The 19,752-nt window shown below is 38.3% G+C and overlaps 1 protein-coding gene across 1 annotated transcript; it reads right to left on the bottom strand.

Annotated features, from left to right (window-relative positions):
* Positions 1-12,827: 12,827 nt before the first annotated feature.
* LOC141661808 (uncharacterized) lies at positions 12,828-15,619 on the bottom strand. Its single transcript, XM_074468817.1, has 2 exons — positions 14,797-15,619; positions 12,828-13,961 (listed from the first exon to the last, which is right to left on the bottom strand). Exons 1-2 carry the CDS (start codon positions 14,849-14,851, stop codon positions 12,949-12,951), a joined length of 1,068 nt encoding a protein of 355 aa, XP_074324918.1. The 5' UTR covers positions 14,852-15,619; the 3' UTR covers positions 12,828-12,948.
* Positions 15,620-19,752: the final 4,133 nt, after the last annotated feature.

Here is a 19,752-nt window from a genome sequence, read left to right as displayed (position 1 = left end):
ATGTTAGTAATAGAAATTGGAGGATTCGGTTTAGTTTAGGGGTATACCAAGAGTCATCTTATTAAGAGTTTATATCTAGTAGAAGTTTGGAAAGGTCTAAATACCTAGGAAATGTGAAATCTGCTTGGGGAATAAAAAAGGATATTATTATTGAGTGTTTTTTTATTTTTAGTAGGGGTTAAGGGCTATATAAATTGTTGAGTGCATATTTACCTCTCGGACTTAGGGTAAACTCATATGTCATCTATCTGATCTTTTGAGAGGATTCTTCTACTATGGAGTTAGAAAATGTAGATGTGAATGTAAGATGGAGAATGCCGAAGAAGGGACTGATTAAATGTAATGTTCATGCATTTTTCTCGGTGAAAGCTCTCCCGAATGGTAATATTTCAGGTATTGGTGCTGTTTTCAGGAATAGTAGGGGTACTATTTTACATATGTCTGCAGGCTCATTGGGTTTTGAAGATCAACCAGAAAACGAGTACAATGCATTCATGGAAGGTCTCAAGGAAGCTTTCTATAAGGACTATACCAATATCATTTTGGAAACTGACTATGTGGATTTTTTTTGAATTGGATGAACTCCTCTGTGGTGGGGGGCGCCTCAGTATGAGTTTATACTCCAACAGCTTAATCAAAGGCGTGCAAATAGGAGTTTTTTGTTAGAAGTCAGGCTCGCTGATGCTGAAGCTAATATGTTGGCAGCTTACTTGGCGGAATATGGTGCCAATCATTGGAAAGATATGGTAATCATTAAGGAGCCTTTTGGTCGAGTCGAGAAATTTTGGCATTATGATATGGGGTTAGGACACTTTGGTCCCATATTTAGGGCTGTGTTTCAGGAAGAGGTAGTCCCTGCTATGTTGGTGGATGAAGCGGTTAATCCTGATGTAGTTGAGAACGTTGTGGTAGGTGTAGATGATGTTAATGAAGGTGATAATCAGGGAAATGGAGAGGCGTTGGGGGTGGATTTGGTAGGTTAGGAGGTAGTCATTGGTCTTCAGGCGGTGCAACATTTGGTTGAGCCTAATGGGATGGTGGATTGAGTATTTTCGATTGGCAGAACTCTGAGTGAACTGATGATCTTCGTGTAGGGATGGCAATCGGGTCGGATCAGATCGGGTATTGCAGAATCCATATCCAAATCCGAACCCGAAAATGAATACCCGAACCCGATCCATCGGATTTCGGATCGGATTCGGGTATACCCGAAACCCGAATTTTTTTGAATTGGATATTCATACCCGAACCCGAAACCCGAACACGAATCGGAAATCTGAAAATTTGTATAATTTTTGATATTTCAAGTGCTTGGGATCGAACACGCGACTTGTAGAGAAAGAGTTTTAACGTGTCATCTTCAACCACTACACCACATCATTAATTGTGTTATTATATGTATAACTAATATTTAAAAAATCAACTCAATTGATACCCAGTTTTTAAGATTTATTACTAAAAGATGTTTTGTTAACCTTCTAAACTTTATCAACCTTTTAAATGATTGAATAATTATATTTAATTAAACTTTATAATTAGTTAATTTTTAATATAAATATAAAAATATATGTTCTAAAAATTATATAATAATATGTATAATGTATATTATTAATAAATATATATATATAATAATATTATAATGTGTAATATATAAAATTCTAATATTATATATATAATTAATATATATAATAATAATAATTTGGGGTTTTTCGGATTTCGGGTTCGGATAGAGTTTCGGATTTCGGATCGGTATACCTAATATCCAAATCCAAATCCAAAAATTTCGGGTTTAAAAATTAAATCCATATCCAAATCCAAATCCAAAAAATCGGGTTCGATAAATTCAAAATTTCGGGTTTCGAATCGGGTATCCGTCAGGTCAGGTATCCGTTAGATCGGATTATTTTGTCATCCCCATCTTCGTGGTGGTTAGGAAAGAGTTTTTGTGGTCTTTTAAGTTATCACTTTATTAGTACTTTGTAAGATTTTCATTTAGCATTTTCCAATTGCTTGAATTAAGTAATGGTTTGTTCTAAGTTTAGGGTGTAGACTTTAGTTGATCTTTTGTTAGGGTTGATGCTTGGCTTGTTTTCATTAACCTATCCAAGATTGTACTTCACTTTAAATGATTAATGTTTCCTGCTTGCCTTTAAAAAAAAGAATATAAAGTATTGTTTTAATTATTTTTTTTAAAAAAAATTCTGAATAAAAATAGAATGTTTAAACTTTTTATTCAGAGAAATAAAATTTTTAAAAAAAATTATAAAACTCTACTTTTTATTCACCTTAAAATGTGTGTCGATATTCTCTTAGAAACGATAATATTTGGGAGGAACGGAGGAAGTATTAAACAATAACGTAGTCATTAAATAAGTGAATAGTCGGTTTTAAACACTATGCCTTTATTCTAATGTTTAGGTGGAAATGCACTTTATAGTTTTGTGACATAATTATTTATTATATTATCTTGACTAATTGACTAAAAGATTTTTTTAATTGATATGGTATGTAAAAAATGCATAAAAATAGTATATCAGTATGCATAGTGTTTGGTACGTAACATGGTAAACTATAAAGGGTCCCTATCCACAGCCATAGTTGGATAGGGACCCTATCCAACCAACAAATCAGGACCATTGAAGTAAAAAACGAATGGCTAGGATCCGCTATTGCCGCTATGTTTCATTGCGAGGGCGCAATGAAACATTGCGGGAGTGGCCCACATACTCCATTCCCCTTTTTACCATTTTCCTATGTTAATTCATTTATCAATGCTTTTTTAACTACATAAATATTAATTTAATAAGATATTATTCTTAATATTTCTGATTAAAAATATAATATTTAAAAAATATTATAAAATATTTTATAATAATATTAAATATTATATTTAATATTTAATATTCAATATTTTAAAAGTATTGAAACATTAAAATGAAATTAATATATTTTAATATTTAATAATATATATTAAAATAATAAAGGAAAATATTTTTGATATTTAAATATTTTAATTATTCAATATTTTTAATAATAAATGAAAATATTTGAATATTTGAAAATATTAATAATGTTAAACATTAATAATGTCAAATAAACACAAATATTATACCTCCGCAATGTTTCATTGCGGCCCCGCTATGTTTCATTGCGGTAGTCGTTTTCCCTTACACACAGACACAGAAACTCAGACACAGATACTTGCATATACAGAAAAAGTTTTATATAAAAAATAAATCATTTGCAAGTGCAGTGACCAATATGCAAAATTCGACAAAGCCCAGTTTAGGCCCGCAATGTTTCATTGCGGATGCCGCAATGTTTCACTGCGAATGCAACAATGTTTCATTGCAGGGGTAATCTGGGTTTTGCATAAATTTGCAGATTGGTCATTGCACTTGCAAATGATTTATTTTTTATATAATACTTTTTCTGTTTTACAGAAAACTTTCTGCCCAATTTTGGAAAAAAAAATCTTCAAAAATAACTTTTTTTTCAAAATTTTTTTTGGAGTCACTTCTTTTTTTGGGATTATTAATAATGGCAACAAGTACTAACATTAACAACATTGAAAATATTTGATTAAAATTCATTAATATTTCAAAGTACATGATATGAAATTACAATCAATTTTTTCCTTTTTTTCCTAATAATCTCGAGGGACAATTTCTTCTATCATGGCCTTCTTCCCTCGCCCCACAAAAACTGCACTTTCAAAATTGTTTATTTGAACTTGACGTCTCGATACCACTTTTGAATCTACCCGCTTTTGGACGTCCTTTTGTTTGTGACCTTGGGGGATCTAATAACGGATCATCTTCTTCATCACTTTCATAGTCCTCATTTATTTTTTTCTCTCTCTTTTCTCCCGGAAAAGACTTAATCACATACTCCTTTTCTCTCTTGATCACGCTCATCAAGTAATTGTACCGCGGAACGGAGCAACTACCAACAACGGACAAACCTTGGAAAGCTTTACACAATCCACTATATCTTGCCGTTTGAGATTCTACAACATTACCAAGCATCCGAGGGGTACACGGTAGAGGTCCCGCAACTTTGTTTCTGTTTATTGTCCACCTCATTGTTACAAGATCTGGCGGTATCATCGTCTTTTGTTTCTTATTAAGGTAACGGATCATGTGTCTACAAATCATCCCGGAATGTTCAAATTTTTTACATGTACAAGAATAACTCCCGTCGATGGAAACCTTCAAGAAAAATTTCCTTCTATTAATCTCCGGCAAGGTGGACTTTTCTACCAAATACATCTTTGAAAGATAATCTCCACAACCTTTCATGCTTTTCACAACAAAAGATTGACTTTTTTGAAGCTCTTTTTGAAATCGCTTAAACATCTCTTTTGTGTATATCTTGGAGGCATGTATCTCCATTGATGAGTTAGAGAATAGTCTCCTTTCCTTGTACTCGGTGTCAAAATCGGCTTGAACCTCCCGTAAATATTGTGAGTCCAAAGCTTTTTATGAATTCTCAATGAATTCTTTCAACCCGGTCGACGCTTTCACATACTCATCAAAAAATGAATTCATAGACTCGCTCCTTGAGGTGGTAGTCATACCGGAGGCAAAATGTTATTTCGTGAAAGCAAAAACCCATTGCCGTCTAATTGCATACATATCATTTAGCCAATTATGATTTTCAAGATCATATTTCTCTTTCAAGTCCTCCCACCTACCTTCAAATTCCGTTGGTGACAATGACTTGTAGATACATGCATTAAAATCCGTCTTGAACTCCGAGTATTGAGTATACAAAGTAGATAGTTTCTCGGGAAACTTGCTACTAATATGTCACGTACAATATGTATGGTTGGTGTTAGGCATAACCTCGGAAATGGCATTACTTAAAGCGATGTCTTGATCCGTAATAATGGTAATAGGTGACTTGTTATCGACCGCTTCCAACCAAGTCTTCAAAACCCATCTATAAGTAGTCTCTTTCTCGTCCCTTATAAGTGCAAATCCAAACAAAATATTTTGGTAGTGGTGATTCACTCCCGTAATTGGAATAAAAGGCATGTCATACCTATTAGTCCGATATGTCGAGTCGAAAGTCACCACATCTCCAAAATTCTTGTACGCGTTAAGCGAACGAGGATCAACCCACACCAAACCCCTAACCCGATTCTCCTCATCCACATCCACTCGGTAGAAAAAATTGCCATCACTTTGTTTTTGCAAGTCTCGTAACAAAACCAATCCACGCTCCGCATCACCGGAATCAAAACCCGTCTTCGAATGTCACGTATTACATTTCGTACGTCTTGAGCGGAAAAACCAATTTTTTCAATACCATCACACGTCTCACTAAGTAAATTCATCACTTTCGGGGTCTCGATACCCGATTTGTTGAATAACTCAATCAAAGATCGGGTAAACGGATCTATGTTGCGTGATCTTTGCATGAAATTTACCTTATCCGATGTAACCATAGCATGATTGTGCTCTAGGTTGACCTTGGTTACTTCCCATTTGTTTGAGCTTACTTTGTGAGCAACACACATACGAGCACGACAACAAGTTCGAGGAATAACATCTCGAGGTCGTTTCCCTTTAGCCCTATCTTCGACTTCCAAGGGTTTTGGGCCCAATCTTCCACCCTTTCGACATATATACAAACGTGACGATATACCACAATTTCATGAATGCTTATGACTACTTCGAATAATTACCTTGAACCCTATACTTCGACCATAACCTCGATAAAAACTTCCCGCTTCATCCAACGAATCAAACATCATACCAACACAAGGAACTACATCATTCATATTTCCAATAAAATTTTCATCATTAATTTTTTCATCATCATCGCCATTAAAAGAATCATTACTATCATCGGAATCACCGTGAACATCGTGATTCTTCCAACCGAAACCAACATCATCATCACTATGTGTTTTTCGCTTCCCCGGATCATTAACTTTATCTTCAATACTATCAACATCTATTACTTCATCATCATTAAAGATTTTACGATAAACCCTCTTTTTTGTGTGGGGGGTAACATAATTAAAATCGTTATGATCACTAGATGGACTTGAATAATCAAATAAATAAGAAGCCATGGATATTGAATACTAACCTTTTTTTTCAGAAGAATAAATTTGAGCAGAATGTTAAGAAGCAGTAAAAACAACAATTTTTCAAAAATACAGACATTTTAAGGTAGGTGTGTGCATTAAATGCACGGCCGCAATGTTTCATTGCGATGGCCGCAATGAAACATTGCGGCACTGTACAAACCCCCAAGCCAACAACTGTAAATATTTGCAGTTTAAAAAAACTTTACAACGTACCTGATAGGGATAAATAAGTCCTGGTTTTATAATTAATGGGCTGCTAGGCCCAATAAGAAGATGTATGATATTCAGACCAGAAAGGTTAAGCCTGATGGACCAGATCAGGCCTGGTGGAATAAAAAAGGCCCAAAAGCCCTGATTATTAATTAAATTCGTAATTAATTAATAGGGGAAAAATCAGCTGTTGAGAAGAGTCCTGATAAGGATATAAATCCTTATAGATAAGCCTCAAGGGGACCTAAAAGGATAAGGAATCAGTTTCCTACTATCTAGGACTCCAAAGTCCATTCTAATTATGAGACTTGCCCACCAAGTCTCCTATACCAAGTCCAATTCAAGGACCACCAACATCTATATAAGGGGTCTCACCCCACAAATCAGAACTACGTTTTTTGGCTTGATTCTCTAACTCACAGAGATACGTAGGCATCTCGTAAAGGCAGATTAAGCCACGAAACACGAGAGCAGCCATTAAAGGCCTTGAGCTCCCGAATCTTAGTAATAAATACAGCAATTATATATATTAGTTTTTAATCCATAACATTTGGCGCCGTCTGTGGGAAAGCACAACAACAACCATGGCAAGAACACGGAGAACAATTAGAGCTCTGGAGGAAGGAACACCATCCGGGACAACTCAGGTGATTTCATCCACCGTGGAGATTCCTCCCCATTCAACTTATGCATCTACTCAGGGGGAAGCCCAGACGGGGGCAACTCATCCTCAGCCACAAGGGACAACTCCCCCGACTATTCAAGGTACGAATCCTCAAGTTCAACAAATACATATACCTGTGAATTCTCGACCCGTCGGGTATGAATACTCAACTATTGTTACTACTAACCCCCCTTATGGGATGCCCCTTCACCCTGAGGTTGGAGGAAGTGGATATGCTGGGCGAAGCGAAGCACGAGGGCGGTCGCCCCCCTATATACGAGGTTTGGATCCTATCCCTGAGGATCGGGAATTTTCTGGTCCATACACTGAGAGAGACTCCGAATCTTCGGATGATGAAGTGGCCCCGAGAAGGAGGCGTCCTGGAAAAGAGCCAATGGCCGATGGAAGGCAACGCCCCCAAAGCACCCCAGGGGCGAATCCCCAAGAAGTGCAGGAAAAGATCAGGGCTCATGAGGCTGAAATCCAAAGGCTGAGGCGTGATTTGGAGGCTCACCAAGCCACCAGACCCCACATACCTCCTAGGGGGAGAAATCCTCCTCCTATCATAGACCTGGATGGTCCGGTAAGAAGAAGGGCTGCTGTCCCAAGAACTGATCCAAGCAATCTCCTTCCCCTTGGAGATCCTGATGATCCAACTCCACCCTTCACAGAAGAGATAATGAATGCCCATATCTCAAGAAAATTTAAGATGCCCACTATCAAAGCCTATGATGGCACGGGAGACCCCGCTAATCATGTTAGGACATTCTCTAATGCACTGCTGCTGCAACCCGTGAATGATGCTATAAAATGTCGGGCCTTCCCTCAAACCCTGTCGGGTATGGCTCAAAGATGGTACAGTCGCCTACCCCCAAATTCTATTGGATCATTCAGAGAATTAAGTCAGGCTTTTATTAAGCAATTCATCAGTGGAAGAGTCCATGAGAAAAGTTCAGCATCTCTTATGAGTCTTGTGCAGGGAGCTAAAGAATCCTTAAGAGATTACCTAAATCGTTTTACAAAGGAGGCTTTAAAAGTCCCAGACCTTGATGATAAGGTAGCCATGATAGCACTGCAACAAGGAACTAGGGATGAGTTTTTCAAGATGTCTTTGGCCAAACGACCCCCTGAGAGCATGTTGCAGCTCCAAGAGAGGGCAGGGAAGTATATCAAGGTTGAAGAGAGTATGAGGAAGACCGTAGTAAGTAATGAGCCCACTGGAGGCAAGAAACGAAAAACTGATTTGGAGTATATCGCTAAGGATAAGTATCCTAGAACTGAACAAAACCCTGATTCAACCCCCAAGAAGGGAGGACCTGGGCAAAAGTTCACTGAATACGCTAAGCTGAACGCCCCCAGAAGTCAGATTTTGATGGAGATTGAGAAAGACAGAGATATTCGCTGGCCTAAGCCCTTGAAGGCTGATCCCGCCAAGCTAGATAAGGGCAAGTATTGCAGGTTTCACAAAGATGTTGGCCATGACACCGATGAGTGTAGACAGTTGAAAGATGAAATTGAGTTTTTGATTCGGAAAGGAAGGCTGAACAAGTATACTGGAGATGGAGGAGACAGAAACAATAATGGAAGGAAGAACTTTGAAGATCGTAGGAGGGACCAAGATGATCAGGGGCGGAATCCCCAACCTAGAGGACCAGTTATAAACACCATTTATGGAGGGCCGAGACCTCGAGGGCCTGTGATAAACACAATCTTTGGAGGTCCAACTGCTGCTGGATTGTCCAAAAATTCCAGAAAGGCATATACTAGAGAGGTTATGCATATTGTTGGAGAAGCCCCGAAGAGGGCCAGGACAGAAGTAACATTGGCTTTTGATGATTCCGACCTAGAGGGTGTGAAGTTTCCCCATGACGACCCGCTGGTCATAACACCGATAATTGGAAATAGCCCGGTTAAGAGGGTCCTTGTGGATAATGGTGCTTCTGTGGATATCTTGCTCCACGACACCTTTCTAAGGATGGGGTATAACGACTCCCAGTTGACACCAACCGACATGCCGATATATGGATTTGCTGGAGTAGAATGTCCTGTGGAAGGGATAATTAAATTACCAACCACCATAGGTACGGAGCCAAGGCAAGCAACGCAGATGCTGGATTTTGTGGTGGTAAAGGCTAGTTCAACTTATAATGCTATCATGGGGAGGACAGGGATACATGCCTTCAAGGCAGTCCCCTCCTCCTACCATTCAGTCATGAAGTTCCCCACCCGAAATGGGATTGGAGAAGAGAGGGGAGATCAAAAAATGGCTAGAAGCTGTTATGTGGCCTCCTTGAGGGCAGATGGAGTCGGGGGGCAGGTTCTTCCTATTGAAGATATGGATGTTCGAGAAAATGATGAGAATAGAGGAAGGCCAGCAGAAGAATTGGTTTCGGTTCCTTTAGATCCCAAGAATTCTGAGAGGATGACTTTCATTGGAGCTACATTAGAGGAGCCCCTTAGAGGGAAGTTAGTGAAATTTTTGCAAGAAAATAGTGATGTGTTTGCATGGTCAGCAGCTGATATGCCAGGCATAGACCCGGGGTTAATTACCCACAAGTTAAACGTGGATCCAAGCCGGAAGACAGTGAAACAAAAGAAGAGAAATTTTGCCCCGGAAAGACAAGAGGCTATAAAGCAGGAAGTGGAAAAGCTCTTAGAGGCTGGTTTCATTGAGGAGATTCAATTTCCGGAGTGGTTAGCAAACCCTGTAATGGTGAAGAAGGCTAATGGAAAGTGGAGGATGTGTATAGACTTCACCGATCTGAATGATGCATGCCCCAAAGACTGTTTTCCGCTGCCTAGAATTGATACTTTGATTGATGCCACCGCTGGACATGAGATGCTGAGTTTCATGGATGGATTTAGCGGATACAACCAGATCAAAATGCATAAGGATGACATTCCAAAGGTATCATTTATCACTGACTTCGGTGTTTATTGTTATCTTGTTATGGCATTTGGTCTCAAGAATGCAGGAGCCACCTATCAAAGGTTGGTGAATAGAATTTTTAAGGATCTTATTGGTAAGACTATGGAAGTCTATGTTGATGACATGTTAGTCAAGAGTCTAGCAAAGACTGATCATATAGCCCATTTAAGGGAAGCTTTTGAGGTCCTAAGGTACCACAAGATGATGTTGAATCCTACGAAATGTGCTTTCGGAGTAGGATCTGGAAAATTCTTGGGATTGATGGTCTCAAAGAGAGGAATTGAGGCTAACCCCGATAAAATAAAGGCAATCCTGGACATGGAACCCCCAAAAACTGTCAAGGATGTTCAGAAACTCACAGGAAGAGTTGCTGCGCTAGGACGATTCATCTCCAAGTCAGGAGACAAGTGCTTGTCATTCTTCAAGTCACTAAAGAACATCAAAGACTTTGTATGGAGTGAGGAAAATCAGAAGGCGTTTGAAGAGTTAAAGAAGTATATGGGCCAGGCCCCGTTGTTGGCCAAGCCAGTTCTGAATGAAGTTTTATTTCTGTACTTGGCTGTTTCAGAGAGCGCCTTGAGCGCGGTGTTGGTTAAGGAGGAACTGAAAGTCCAGAAACCCGTATACTATGTCAGCAAAATTTTGCATGGTGCTGAGTTGAATTATTCAACTATTGAGAAATTCGCTCTAGCCTTGGTGATGGCTTCGAGAAAGCTGCGTCCTTATTTTCAGGCTCACCAGATTGAGGTGCTAACGAATCAACCCCTGAGAAACATTATTCATAGTCCCAAGGCAAGTGGGAGATTGATTAAGTGGGCAATAGAGCTGGGAGAGTTCGATCTCAAGTATAAGCCGCGAACGGCGATAAAAGCCCAGGCACTAGCTGACTTCGTGGTGGAATGTACCATACCCAACCAAGAAGTCGGGGGGCAGGAAGATACCATAACTCAAGACAAGGGAGTTGATAATGAAAGCAAGGAGAAGGATGATAAAGAGTATTGGGTTCTCTATTTTGATGGAGCATCAAAAACAAATTCCAGTGGAGCAGGATTGGTTTTGCAAAGCCCTGATGGGTTCTTAATTGAGTATGCTATGAAGTTAGATTTTCCAACCACGAACAATGAAGCAGAGTATGAAGCCCTGATAGCTGGCCTTGGTCTAGCTGGGACACTTAGAGTCAAAAACTTAAAGGTCCGTGGAGACTCGAAGCTGATCATATCCCAGGTAAAGGGAGAATTTGAGGCAAGGGATGATACGATGGCTAAGTATGTCCGCCTAGTAAGGGCTGTGATGACCCAATTTAATGAATGCCATGTTGAACACATTCCAAGGGAAGAAAACGTTAAGGCGGATGCGCTATCAAAGTTCGCTTCGTCTGAGATTGAAGAAAGTTCAGGAAGTGTGTACTTCCGTGTTTTGAAGACACGGAGCATAGATGTTAAGCTAGTGGCTCCCATAGGCTTGGGGACGTCATGGATTGATCCCATCAAGGCTCACATTCAGACCGGTTGGTTGCCGAGTGATGCAACTGAAGCACGAAGGTTAACTGTTCGAGCACTAAGGTACTCTTTGATAGATGGGATTCTGTATAAAAGATCTTTCGTGGTTCCTTACTTAAGGTGTCTCAGGCCCGATGAGGCACGATTGGCTCTTGAGGAAGTGCATGAAGGTATTTGTGGACAACACTTGGGGGGCAGGGCCTTAGCTCATAAGATAACCCGTTTAGGCTTCTATTGGCCAGAAATGATGGCTGAGGCCAAAGAATATGTGAAGAAGTGTGATCGCTGTCAGAAGCATGCACCAGTTGTTAGACAACCCCCCGAGATGCTGACCTCTATCAACTCGCCTATTCCCTTTGCAATGTGGGGGATGGATATTCTAGGGCCTTTTCCTATGGCCACGGCACAAAGGAAGTTTCTGATTGTAGCCATTGATTATTTCACCAAGTGGATTGAAGCCAAACCTTTGGCCAAAATCACAACTAAGCAAGTTGCACAATTCCTGTGGGAAAACATTATGTGCCGATATGGAATTCCCCGTATCCTCGTCACTGACAATGGAACACAATTCAACAATGAGGAATTCAAGAAGTATTGCGAAGAAAATGAAATTGAGTTGCGGTTCACCTCTGTGGCTCACCCGCAAGCCAATGGGCAAGCGGAGGTAGCAAATCGGATAATCCTGGATGGACTAAAGAAGAGGATCGAAAAGTCGAGAAATAATTGGGTAGATGAGATACTTCCCATATTATGGGCCTATAGGACTACCTGTAGAGTCACGACGGATGCAACTCCTTTCATGTTGGCATATGGGGCGGAAGCAGTGGTTCCCGTGGAGATATCACATTCCTCTCCAAGGATTCAGGCTTTCGATGAGAAAGAAAATGAGGAAGGGCAGAGATTAGCCCTGGATTTAATTGATGAAGTGCGAGATAAAGCACATGCAAAAATAGTAGAATATCAGAAAAAAGCTTCATTCTACTACAACCTAAGGGTTAAGGAAAGGTTTTTTAAACAAGGCGATCTAGTCTTGAGGAAGATAGAAGCATCTGGTGTTGGACAAAAAGGGAAGCTTGCCCCAAATTGGGAAGGGCCGTACAGAGTCAAGAGCGTTCAAGGTAGAGGAACCTACAAGCTCGAGACTATGGATGGTTTTGAAGTCCCGAGGACCTGGCACGCACAAAACCTGAAGGTTTACTACGTGTAAGATAGGCGAAGTACGATTCTCACTTGTCATTGTGACAAGTAGGTTTAAAAGCACCTGGAAGCTTTGCTTGCGTAGGATTTTATATTTCAGTAGAATTCACATTGTCTAGTTATTATTGATTAGGGTCGAACCCATGCTATGTAAGGTTTTAAAAAACCAGACTTCATACTAAAGAGTTTGAAATTATTTCAATTCAAGGATGTTTAAGGCTCAAATGCATATTAAACAGAAAGAGGCAAGAAAAACAACATATAAAACATAAGCCCCGAAGGGTAATAAGTTTTGAATACAATTAAGTCAATACAATAAGACAAGCCATGCAAGGCTGAAAAAGCTCTAAGGAGCTGAGGTGCCCTCGGCGTCCATATCATCGTCTTCTCCGCTCTCGCTAGATGTCTCCGTCGTCTCGGAGGAGGAAGAGCTGTCATCCTCAGCAGGTCTGGAAGAAGACTCGGGAGGAGGAAGAAGTGGATCCTGAGGAACATGATCCGAGACAACTACTCGGGTACGAAACCTCTGTAGCAAAGCCTCATCGTCAGGGCAGATGTAGTCCGCCGGGTTAATATCAGGACAAGCCTCGTTCACGGTCCCAAGGGCCGTGTCCCAACCAGTCCTAAAAAACTCGGGAAAGACTGAATCATCCCTAATCCTCATGGATTGGGCAAACTCCTCTGAGTCCAGATAGTTGTCTATAGCCTTATCCTTATCCGCCCGAAGTACCACCAGCTCGGCGTTAGACTCTCCGAGTTCTTCCTCCTTGCGCTTGAGCTTCTTCTCCAGGGTAGCATACTTCTTCTGCTGCCTCCTGAGGGCATTATCGGCCTTATCAGAAGCCCGCTTCCATGATTCGGCTTGCCTCACAGCGCCTTGAAAGTAGGCGTTAGACTGAAACAAAACAATTAACAAAGTATAAGGCAAGAAAGTGCTACAAGAACGAGAAATAAGTTTAAAAAAGAGAAGGCATACCGAAGCCAGAGATTGGGCTCCCATGAGCTTAATCCTCTCAAGGTCAGGGGTGGCCACCACATCAGTAAAGTCCTTTGGAGTCACGCTATGGTAGGACCAATCCCAAGCATGCTTCGTGGAACCTACCACGGTATCCCCTCGGCGGAATCCCCAGAGAGGCTGAAAGGCGCCTGTAGCAGCAGCAGCAGGGGCAGCAGCAGTGATAGGAGCATTATGGCCCTCAGCTCCTTCAGTTGAAGCCTCCCCCATGGGCTCCTTGTGCTTTCTCAAGAAGATAGGCTCTGTCGCCTTTCCTCGGGTGTCTAGGCCTGCTAACCGAGCTTTCTTCATCCTAGCTGTTTCCTCGACCAAGGGGACATTGTCCTCGTTAATCTCCTTAGCAGCTGAAACAAAGCAAAAGACAAAATAAGTGATGTTAATAATGCGTGAAATAAAGAAAAATTGAGAAGGGAAGAGAAATACCCTGTTGAGAAACAGAGGATAGTCCCACATGAATCAAGGAAAACTCTTCTAAAAGAGTCCAGCTGGTGGTGGTGCCATCATCCTGAGTGAGCCCATTATAAATGATAGTTTCTTCAGGAGTTAAGTGAATGGATTTGAGGCTACCATCACTGACCTTCCCGAAGGAAGATCGAAAGAGCGTGCCCCAATCGCCATTCTCCCAACGTAACCCGACGAAACTATTCCTCCAATTTGGATTATTATCCGGAATAGAGGCGCTGTTAAAGATATGTTTGCTTTTGGGCCTTTGTTTGACATAAACCCAGCCACAAATATTGGAAGAACTATTGTAACATTGAAAGACTTTCCTAAAAACGGCTACAGAAAGAGGAAAGCCCTCCCTAAGACAACAAACCATAAAACATAGAATATTCCTCCAGGCGTTTGGAGGAAGCTGACACGGGTTAATTTGTAAGTCAGCCAAAAGATGAGGGATAAAAGGATGAAAAGGGAACCTAAGCCCAGCATTAAGGGCGTCGGTGTAGATGAAGAGAGTATCAGGCCTCCAGTGGCAAGTACGGTCACCACCAGAGACTGGAACTAGTCTAAAGGGAGGAGGGACGTTATAACGAGCATTTAGTTTATTGAAATCTATGTTATGCCAAGTATTACAGTGATTAAAGGAGTCGAGATGTGCAGTGGAAGGATATTCATCCCCCCTAGTGTTAATCATATCGATCAAAGACATATACGAAGAACGAATATCGATATCCTTACCTCGTTTTGAAGCCGAGGCTATCTTTGCCGCCCTCTCGGAATTCTTGTCAGCCATTAGAAAGCTAGAAAAAGCCTGAAGGAGAGGTTGGAAAACTAAAGGAGGGATTTGAGAGAGGAAAGGCTAGAAATTTGGAGGAAGGATGAGAAGAAATTTGTTGGAAGATTGAAGAAATGAAATGAGAGGTGTGAGGAATCACACTCTCATCCCACCTCTTTATAGCCAAGAAGAAGGGGATTTGGGCCTCAAAAAAGCCCATATGGGCCCAAAGTTGGAAGGTTCTGGAAGTTCCTAGAAAATTCAAGAGAATTTTAGTAAAAAATCAAAAGAAAAACTTGAGTTTTTTCAAGATTTTGGAAGAATCCAGAAAGATATTAGAAGAGTTTGGAATTTGGGCTCGGAAATGAGGCCCAATTCTAAAAAAATAAAGCCCAGCTAAGGGCCCAGATGTTTAAAAAGCCCAGAAAAGGGCCCAGATAATTAAGTCTAACAGCCCATAACACAAAATCCAGTCATAATGGGCCAGAAGAATGAAGGCCCAGCTAAACGAAGGTGGCCCAAAAATAAAATCCAGGAAAAAATGGATAAAAAATATGACCCAATTCGACCAGGAATCATGGGGAAATCCTGGTCGAAATACAGGAGTCCGAAATTGCTTCGACCAAGGCATCAAACGATGGTTAATTCGGTCAAAATATTAGTTCCTGACCGAAATGGTCAGAATTCTGATCGAGAATGAACAAAACAGAAGAACTTTCGACCAGAAAGCAAGGCAAGATCCTGGTCGAATGGATCCTGCCCGAAATTGCTTCGACCTGGGCAACAAACGAGGGTTAATTCGGTCAAAACGAAGATCCTGACCGAAGAAGGCAAAAATTCCTAGTCGAAAAATTTCTGCTCGAAAAATTCCTAGTCGAAAATTTTCTGCTCAAAAAAAAAAAAAAAAAAAAAAAAAAAAAAAAAAAAAATAAGGGTGAAAATCCTGGCCGAAAATCGACCAGGATTCCTGATCGAATAAACCCTGCTCGAAATTCAGTCGACCAAGGCACACTGAAGGGTAATTCGACCAGGATCCTGGCCGAATGGATTCCTGGTCGAATTTTATATAAAAAAAAAATAAAAAAAATAAGGAAATTCCTTAAATATTTTCTGAAAAATGTTAATATCTTCAGAAATAAGGAATAAATCCAGAAAAATTAGGATAAATCCCAGAAATTAAGGGAAAAATCCAGAAAAATAAGGAAATTCCTTAAATATTTTCTGAAAAATGTTAATATTTTCAGAAATAAGGGAAAAATCCAGAGAAATTAGGATAAATCCCAGAAATTAAGGGAAAAATCCAGAAAAATAAGGAAATTCCTTAAATATTTTCTGAAAAATGTTAATATTTTCAGAAATAAGGAATAAATCCAGAAAAATTAGGATAAATCCCAGAAATTAAGGGAAAAATCCAGAAAATTAAGGATAAATCCCAGAAATTAAGGGATAAATCCCAGAAATTAAGGGAAAAATCCAGAAAATTAGGGATAAATCCCAGAAATTAAGGGAAAAATCCAGAAAATTAAGGATAAATCCCAGAAATTAGGGAAAAATCCCAGAAAATTAGGGAAAAATTCCTGGAAATTAAGATAATTTCTGAATAAAAGGAAGATTCGTTGTAAATGTGTAGGTCGCTCCACACTTTACGCAAAAACGAAACCCTGTAAGGGAACGAATAGATTTAACTTCTGCGAAACCTAATCAATGTTTCCCAAAAGTTGGGGGGCAAATGATAGGGATAAATAAGTCCTGGTTTTATAATTAATGGGCTGCTAGGCCCAATAAGAAGATGTATGATATTCAGACCAGAAAGGTTAAGCCTGATGGACCAGATCAGGCCTGGTGGAATAAAAAAGGCCCAAAAGCCCTGATTATTAATTAAATTCGTAATTAATTAATAGGGGAAAAATCAGCTGTTGAGAAGAGTCCTGATAAGGATATAAATCCTTATAGATAAGCCTCAAGGGGACCTAAAAGGATAAGGAATCAGTTTCCTACTATCTAGGACTCCAAAGTCCATTCTAATTATGAGACTTGCCCACCAAGTCTCCTATACCAAGTCCAATTCAAGGACCACCAACATCTATATAAGGGGTCTCACCCCACAAATCAGAACTACGTTTTTTGGCTTGATTCTCTAACTCACAGAGATACGTAGGCATCTCGTAAAGGCAGATTAAGCCACGAAACACGAGAGCAGCCATTAAAGGCCTTGAGCTCCCGAATCTTAGTAATAAATACAGCAATTATATATATTAGTTTTTAATCCATAACAGTACCCCAGCAATGTTTCATTGCGGGGAGAAGTGTCCACCGCAATGAAACATTGCGGTTGGGTTGTTTATTTTTGTTATTTTCTTTAAAATTAGAAAATTAATCAAAAATAATTATAAAAAATAGTTTCTAGACTTATTATATTTCATTTAATATGTTAAATTTTATTTTGAAAATATAAATGTTTATAAGAGTAACTTAATAATAATATCAACGTCGGATCAATTATCTCATGCAATTATCTAAACAAAGAATTAGATATTGAGAGATTATTAGTGGACATGAGAAATTAGAAGCATGTGTGTCCTTTTCTATTTCGAAAGAATCCAGGTAAAGTGTCCATTTTTATATTTTTTATAGATAACGAAAATTCGATAAATTTTCATTTTTTTAGTTTTTCACATTTTCAAATTTTAGCATTATATTTGTTTATTAAAATTTAAACTTGATAAAATAAATTGGACAAGTACAAGAAAAATAAAACATTAAATAATTTATTTCATTCAAACATAAATGGAGTACATTCAAATATTTTTTCAAAAAAAAATACATAATAACATTTTATGTCGACGAGAATGATCAAACTTTAACGGTGTTGGAAGAACCGCCTTTATCACCCTTATCGTCGTCTTTCTTTTTCTTCGACTTTTCCGCCTTCGCTTTAGCTTCATTTTTTTTTCTTGCGCTCAAGCGCCATTTGAATACGGCGGAGAGCTATTGCCATGTCTTCTTCTCCTTCGGGCCCGTCATAAGCCACATCATCGATAATTACCTTATTATTGTCATAATCATAGTAGAAAACCATTTTTCGGAAATTAGAGAAGATAATGTTGAAGAGAAAATGTAGAATGAAAATAGAGAAGAGAATGTTGAAAAAAATGAGATGAGGCAGGACTATTTATAGGTGAAAATCTGAATTTTAAAATTCACAAAATTAAATTTAGCACAGAAAAAATTTTGCTGAAAAAATTCATTTGACTGTTGAAATAGCCGCAATGAAGCATTGCGGGGTGTCCAAACTGCCGCATTGTTTCATTGCGGTGTGTCCGTCAAGCTTCTGCTCTGTTGACCAGTCAATTCTTATTAATATTTGACTGTTGAAATTGCCGCAATGAAGCATTGCGGGGTGTCCAAACTGCCGCATTGTTTCATTGCGGTGTGTGACCAGTCAATTCTTATTAAATATTGGCACATAAAATAAGTTTTGCACAAAAAATAAGTTTGACTGTTGATAAATTTTTTAAACTAAAATAACTCAATTCACTAAAAAGTATAAAATTAATAATATTATTTTTTAAACTAAAATTATTCATACGATAATTTAAAGAAAAAGTATAGAAAAAAATAAAATTGATAAATTTATTATTAAAATTGATAATATTTTAAAATATTACTACTACTTATATTTAATGTTAACATATTTTAAAAAATTAATTAATGTTGAACATTAATATTATTTTTATACTTATATAAATAAGTTAAATATTAGAATAAACTAAAGAGAGAGGCAGTTTGGACATTAAAAACTGGGAGTCTACCCAACAATGAAACATTGCGGAGTGCGCAATGTTTCCTGTGCATGGCGACATCCCGCAATGAAACATTGCGGAAGTCAATACCCGCATTGAAACATTGCTTCCTCCCGCAATGTTTTATTGCTTTGGGTTGACTGGCTGCCCCCCAACCCACGTTGGCTCCTGATTAATTCCCAACTATAAAATATGACCTTGAATGTATGACGTGCTTTAGGTATGTACTCTGTGTAAAATTAAAGTAAAGAGGTATTTAAGTTATTTAGCAAAAAAAGGTATTTAAGTTATTTATTATTCAAAGAATATGTTTTGAGTTATTTTAAATAGAAAATAAAGAAAAATATGGGTTCTATACTTTTGGTACAGAAAGTAGTAAGAACATTTTCCGAACAAATAATTTTTTTCTCTTTTTCTTATAGTGCTTCTCCTTTACTTTAAAATTCATGATCAAAAAGTAATTTTAAAGAATTAAAATATTTTCCTTCATTCATTTTTAATTCTAAAACAAATATCTAGAAAACAATGTTTGTGACAAGATTATATATTTATTAAGGTGTATGTATATTAGGTTGAAACCAATTATTTTACATTTTTTTCCTTAATAATAATATAATACAAATAAGGTAGTACTAATTTCATAAGCTCAACACCAAAGATTATTCATGAATCATGACGGTTCAGTGTCAAATTATGAACTATCATTCTCTATTAAAAAAAATTAGGCAAACAACAATAATAAGCGAAGATAACTAACACACCAAAATAATACAACACCTACCAGAACAATGGATAATTTGATGATAAGATTAAAAAGTCTTATTAAAAAAATTAAAATACCCCTATTTTTATATAAAATATGTTATTTGTGAGAATCAAACCCAAGTTATTTCATTCACATATACAACCTCATACAACTACACCATATTGTCACATGTGATTTTTATCATACACATAATATATAAGTGTGCTAAATATATATTTTATTTAACTTTAAAGATAGTTACTTGAATTCCAAAAAAATGGATCGTTAATTGAATATTTCAATAGTTAATTTTAAAGAACTTAATTTCAGATATAAAGTTAGGTATTATCTTATTTATTAATCATATTTTA

Source organism: Apium graveolens, chromosome 5 (assembly GCF_009905375.1).
Source record: "Apium graveolens cultivar Ventura chromosome 5, ASM990537v1, whole genome shotgun sequence".
NCBI classification, from domain to species: domain Eukaryota; kingdom Viridiplantae; phylum Streptophyta; class Magnoliopsida; order Apiales; family Apiaceae; genus Apium; species Apium graveolens.
Note: the sequence above shows the minus strand (reverse complement) of the source record. Positions and strands in the feature narration are given on the sequence as shown.

What these genes read in the sequence shown, in the direction of transcription:
- LOC141661808 (XM_074468817.1), bottom strand. Translation starts at nt 14,851, where the DNA reads ATGGCTGACAAGAATTCCGAGAGGGCGGCAAAGATAGCCTCGGCTTCA. An exon ending in AGCCTCGGCTTCAAAACGAG is followed by an intron (nt 13,962 to 14,796) that starts GTAAGGATATCG and finishes GCTTTGTTTCAG; the next exon opens with CTGCTAAGGAGATTAACGAG.